Source organism: Dasypus novemcinctus, chromosome 2 (assembly GCF_030445035.2).
Source record: "Dasypus novemcinctus isolate mDasNov1 chromosome 2, mDasNov1.1.hap2, whole genome shotgun sequence".
NCBI lineage: Eukaryota > Metazoa > Chordata > Mammalia > Cingulata > Dasypodidae > Dasypus > Dasypus novemcinctus.
In genome coordinates this window covers 139,088,798-139,094,797 of record NC_080674.1, presented here as the reverse complement: position 1 = coordinate 139,094,797, position 6,000 = coordinate 139,088,798, and the positions used below count along the sequence as shown (strand labels likewise).

General features: G+C 55.0%; 1 protein-coding gene across 7 annotated transcripts in view; it reads left to right on the top strand.

Moving 5' to 3' along the window:
* Positions 1-891: 891 nt before the first annotated feature.
* Positions 892-6,000, top strand: part of ACSL6 (acyl-CoA synthetase long chain family member 6) — a 69,138-nt gene continuing 64,029 nt past the window's right edge. For 2 of the 7 annotated variants that reach the window (XM_071209846.1, XM_071209845.1), the window contains exon 1: positions 895-1,049. Coding sequence is in view for 5 of the 7 variants with exons in the window: in XM_004462183.5 (XP_004462240.2) it covers positions 1,001-1,049 (49 nt within the window). In the remaining 2 variants the exon portion in view is untranslated. Of the gene's footprint in view, positions 1,050-6,000 lie in introns of all 7 variants that reach the window. The other 5 variants (XM_004462182.4, XM_058278162.1, XM_004462183.5 and 2 more) reach the window with 4 other exon arrangements.

The following is a 6,000-nucleotide window of genomic DNA, read 5'->3' as shown; positions in this document are numbered from 1 at the left end:
TCTACCCCCTTTTTTTTTTCCAGAAGTATTTGCAACTTGGCTTCCCTCTTTCAATCCCAGTCTCTGAAACAGAAGGTGTCCAGCCCTTCAGTCCATCAGTGGGGCCATCTGTAGCTGTCGGTGGCCTCTTAAGATCTCATGTGCTATATATGGTTGTGTGAAGAGCAAGGCTTCCTGTGTCCTCATGAGACATCTGTGATTCCTTGTGGCTTCTTGGGACCTCATTCGACTTCTGTGGCTGCCTGTCACTTCATGTAACCTCTTGTGACCACATGTGGCAGCCTGTGACCACATGGAGCCTGTGACCTTGTGTGGCCTGAAACCTGATCTTACCAGAAGGGGAGCCTTGAGCCCTGGGGTCCCCTGAGGATGTGGGCACTATCCTGCCTAGCTGTGCCCCCTAGGCCAGAGCCTAGATAGACCCTCACAGCCCCCTCTCCTCACCGGTTTGCAAACATGGCACCCGGAGGCGCCCTTGTGCCTACACACTCGGGTCCTAGAGAATCAGCCCACAGGCGTGTGCACCTCCTAAGACAGGTGACCGCGAACCCGCGGCCACCCGAGCCTGCCCAGTCGTAAGGCCTGGGCCGCGAGGCGCGGGGCGGGGAGGGGTCGCGCGTTGGTTGGGTGTGTCGCCGTAAGGTGGACTCGGTGTCTCACGCGCTGTGCTCATCGCCCGTGAGCCCCCTCTCCCGCCCGTTTCCCCAGAACGTCTGGTCCTGACGTTGGGGGCGGGGGCTCGGCGGTTCCGACGCGGCTCTGAGCGCGGGGGGCGCCCCACCCGCGGCCGGGCTGCGGGCCGGTGGGGGACTCTGCGCCGAGCGCGCGCCGCGCCCTTCCCCTCCCGCGGAGACACCGCAGCGGCGCGGGGAGGGGGGGCGCTGCGGAGCCGGGGGGCGGGGGCTAAAAATACCCGGCGGCGGCGGCGCGGCGGCTGCTGGGGCTGCGGGGCAGCGGGCCGGGGAGGCAGGCCAGGGCAGGCCGAGCCCCGCTGACCGACATGCTGACCTTCTTCCTCGTGTCGGGGGGCTCCCTCTGGCTGCTCGCCGGTAAGTCCCCATCCCGTCCTTCCCTGACCCCCATCCCGGACGCGCTGTGAGGCCTTGGCCCGGGATGAGGGTCTTACGTCCCTGCGGCCGCCGCCGAGCCTCTTGCTCCGGCTGCGAGCGGTCGGTCCCCTCGGGGGACGCCCGTGCTCCATTCCCACGGACTCCAGGCCTTGTTTGGGAAGGAGCTGGGTCTGCGGAGATGAGGGGCCCTGCTCCCTGCTCCCCCACGACAACCCTGCTCCATTTCTCACGTCCTCCTCTCCTGGCGGAGACCATCCGCTGATCGGACTTCTTGTGCCCTTGTTTCCTCCCCGGGTCCAGAAACCGAGGATGTTGGCCCCCCAGCTCCCGCAGCAGGTCCGCGACTTCACCCGCACGGATCTGGGCCTCCTGGTCCCAGCTGGGAGTTTCCCTCATGACACCTCCCTGCTCTCCCTCAAATCACAGTGCAAGATTTCTGTAAAGCAGGTTTCATCTGGCCTCTGACCTCTCCCTCACAGGAGTCAGCCCCCCGCCCCTGCCTTCTCCCAGGAGGATACGAGGACCCCCGTTGGATCCCTGCCCAGCGCCCCACACCTGGGGTCTCGCCACAGGCCCCTGCCTTCACCAGCTCTGATGCCTGCACCAGTCACTCCCCTCTCTGAGCCTCCAGTCCCCACATCCCAGGAGTATGGCACTAAATGGTCTCCATCCCCAACCCCATATACAGATGCAGCATTAAAATGTACGTGAAGTGCTTGATCCAGAAACTGACCTTAAACGGGGCCTAGCTGGGACCAAACGGCCTGTGAATGTTAGTGTATTTTTCACATTCAAACAGCACCAGGGGAGGCAATAAGGTTCTTTTTGAGTCTGAGAAGGAGGGGAGGAGGACGACCCTTTATAATCCTTCCCTGAGACTTTACATGTATTATTTAATATTCACAGCAAATCCTAGGGGTGTCATGCCCTTTTCACCAGGTTCAGGGGTTAATTGACTTGCCCAGTGTGTCACTCGGATAATATCTGGCAAACTGGGCTTCAATGTGAGGTATTATTTGATCACCAATGCTGAGTGCTTGGTTGTGCCAGACCTGAACCTGGAGGGCGATGGGCCAGGTGATCACTAACCCCCACCCCCTCTGTTGCCCTGTGATAGGGAGTCGGGAGAGTGCGTGAAGCCTCTCTAATCCCCTCAGCTCCCTAAGCTCCTTCTGTCTGCCTGTGTCCGAGGACAGGCCATGCAGGACCACTCTGGGCTTGATGTGGCCACCCAACAGGCAAGGTCAAGGCTAGAGTAAGGGGCAGGTTTTCAAAACAATGATGATGATGAGAATTGTAATAGACAGTGTTGATTATCTGGGTGATGATCTCAGAGCTTCTTCCCAGTACCAGGACCCCTGTTTTCTACTCTTAGAAGGCTCCCATCCAGCCACGGGTCCAAGGGTAGCTCTCTTAAGCCTTGGTCTTCTGTGGCTGTAGGGAGTTACCTGGGGGCTGCAGGGGCATACATAGCAGAAGCATAGTAAGCCTGTGAGTAAAAAACCCCTTCCCAACAAGTGGGGTTCAGCAGGTCACTAACTCAGATTGGCTTCTGTCCTGCTTCCTGTAGAGTGTTTCTCAAAGTGGTCAGTTGTTTTCCCAAATGGAAAAGTGGACGATGTGCCTTGCTGAAGGCTTGCACAGGAACCTTGGAGTGATCAAGCAGGGCAAACCTTGGGTCAGGTGACAACTGCTTCTACAGAAGCCTGGCTTCTTAATGCAAACAGGAAATCTTTCCAAGGGGCCAGGCTTGGCGAAAGTGAGAGACTGCAGCTGGCTGTGTGGCTCTCAGTAGATGAAACACCCCGGACCCACTTTGGGGCATTCCCAGGTCATGTGTCCATCCAGATTGGAAATTTGCCTGGTCCAGCCTTTTCTTTTTTGGGAGGAGGGTTGCGGCAGATGGGACTTCTGGGCTAAGAACTGTGATTTAGCAAGCATACCTGAGAGCACACTGCCTTGTAATCTCCAGGGACTCAGGGCAGCAATCAGAAAGAGAAACTTTGGCTCCAACAGAAACAGAAGGGACCGTAAGGTGCTGTTACTCTTTAGTAGTGTTCTGTGCTTTTTGTCACCCAATCTGGCCCTAGGGAGACATGGTAGGGCCAGGCCCTCAAGGGGCCACAGGGGGAGAAAGGCATGGGGGGACACCCAGAGGAGCAGCTGACTATGTGGGGAGGAGGTCACATGCACAGCTTACTGAGCCCTAGGAGAGTGAGGGCTGTGCCTGTCCTGTTCCCCACTGGGAGGTCAGCACTAAGTTCTGGGCCAGCTCAGAGCCCTCCTGCATGTCAAGGAGGTCCAGCATGTGTCAGATGCTGTGCCTGGCCCAGGAAAATGTGATCTCGGTGCTGTTAGCTCTCAGAGGACTATGGGAGCAATGGATTGGAGCTTCTGTCTTTAAGCAAAGTGGAAAATGGCATTCCTCTTGGTGGATTTATTTCCAAAAGGGCAACTCTTCCTCTAGGCTGATGCAGCCCCATGCGCTTATACAGGGTCCTGTCTCAGCCATTTACCCTACCACCAGTGATGTCTGAATGGGCTTCTGCAGCATACAAGGGCATTTGTCAGAGGCAGGTAGGTCAAACTCCAGATAGAGGAAATCAGGGCAGCAAAGGTGTGCAGGGAGAAATGTGGGGCAGGGGGAGTTTTCAGGGTCTTGTGCCTGGGGGGCCTGGGTTATAGGAGGCTGGTGAAGACTGGGAATGGTGGGGAGAGTATTCTGGAAAGGGAGTAGGGTTTTCTCTGGGGAGGGCAGAAGGGCTCCAGATACAGCTGTAGTAGCCAGGCTGAGGCAGAGTAGAAGCTAGTAGAACAGTGGGAGGCTCTTGTGATGTTATGGATCACATAACATCACCCAAAGAGGGCCTGAACCAAGGCTGGGTTCCAGGAAGGGGAAGGAAGGAGGCACTGGCCTGCGAATGGGGAGGGAGGGAAGAACAAGGCTGGCCCTGGCACGTGAGGGAGGGCTGCCAGGCCAACGAGTCCCGTGGCAGTCATCTGGCTGTAGATGTGCAGGGCAGACACAGGCTTGCACAACCTAGCTCAGCTCAGTCTCGCTCAGGTGCCCTCTCCCCGCATTAGGATGGGTCACTGGTCAAGGAGCCCAAGAAGTCAGTTAACACCCAGGCAGATGGTGGAGCTCTAGGCACAGCAGGCGGCTCTGTGACCAACTCCCGGCAAATCTCACAAACAAGAATCTGGTTTCTCACAGGGTGCTCCACCTTGTGGGAGGATTCTGCCTCAACACCTTCTCATCGCTCCCTAGCCTCTGAGGCAGGATGCAGGGGCGCCCAGGGAGGGTACACAGACAGCAGGGGGCGACAGAACACGGCCATTCTGCTCTCTGGAGAGCAGAGAGCTTCGTGATTCTAAGGGCTTTTTGGTTCACCTTTAAAAGGCTGACTTTGACTCAGCTACAGACCCAGATGGGGCCCAGGGCTGTTCCATACACACATCAAGTCAGGTGAGTGGGCATGAGCTCTAACTTGTATGCAAAAAGAGGCAAATGTTACAGGCTTTTGCATAAGAGAAGCTGCACTGTGTATCTAGCCAGTACCTGGTCCAAAGTAGGTACCTAAATATTCATAGGATGAAGTACTTTGCGTGTGTTGAGGGGGGGGGCAGTTGATTGGTGATTGCAGGGAAGAGGAGTGTTGTTGCAAACATGCTGACTTAAGTACCGTTTCAGTGAACACCCACCATGTGTCAAGCACTGTGCCCTACAATTCCCCAAGCTTTTTTCTAATCACTACAACACCATGGTGCTTGTATTCCCATTTAACAGATGAGTCACTGAGACCCAGGGAGGTGTAACGGCAAAGCAACCCATAGGAGCTGTTAGTCAGACCGTGTTCTCAGACTTCTAAACCAGGGAGGAAACCACCAGACATGATCTGCCAGGGTCTGAGCCCCTCCAAGCAGGCTCATCACTGGGCACAGGCAGAAGAGGGTTTAATGAAAGGGCATATGTAAAGTGCCGAGAGCAGGGACTGGCACATAGGATGGGGACTCATTAAATTTTAGTTAAACTTATAACAATTTGAGCTAGGTCTTCCTTAAAGAAGGTCCAGGATTCCAACATGCAGAAAATAAGTAGGGAAAGAAAAGGTATTGCAGGCAGAGGAAACTGTGCAAGGAGAGATTGGCAGAGGGAAGGAACGAGGTCTAGGGACAAATTCTGATTTGCTAGTGAGGTCATCAAGACTGAACTCTGCAGGCCCTCCAATGCCAGGCTGGGCAACATCGACTTTATTTTGTGTGGTGGTTGCCTCAAGTAGGTGTGGTTAGAACTGGACATGTGGGCGGCTGAGGTGACACTGTCCTTGCACTCCACAAGCCACATGCATACCCTGGTGGCACATAGTCCTCTGAGCTGTGGTCTTTGGCCTCCTCTGCAGGCTCTGTGATTTCCTTAGGGCAGTACCAGAGTTTCAACTCTCGGCTCCCAGCCCAGTGATGGGCATACAAGGTTCACCAGTATGTGTTGCATAAACAAATGATATAAAGAGTTCCCTGAGAATAGTTTTTTAAAAAATAATGACGTGTTTTATGAACTTTTTCTGACCATGAGTTAATCAGCACACAACAGATTTTGCATGTATTTCTAGTAGGTGGCATGCTCTGTGCCCAGGTGTGTGTGTGGGGGGTGATGCTAATGTGGTAGAAGCAGTAGAAAGCAGTGTGAACTCCTTGCAGGCAGAGCCAGGTCATCCTTGTTCAGTGTAGGACCTTCAGTGCTGAGAGGCTTCTGTGCAGCCTGACACAGAAGGTGGTGCTCAAAAAGTGTTTGCTGAATGAATGAATGAATGAATGAATGATCCTGCAGCTGTGGGGTGGCTGGTTTTGTGGAAAGTAGTCTCTTAGGAGAGCGAGATCCTCGTTTCCCCTTTGTCTGGAGTTATAAGGTTCTGACTTTCCTCTAGGCTGC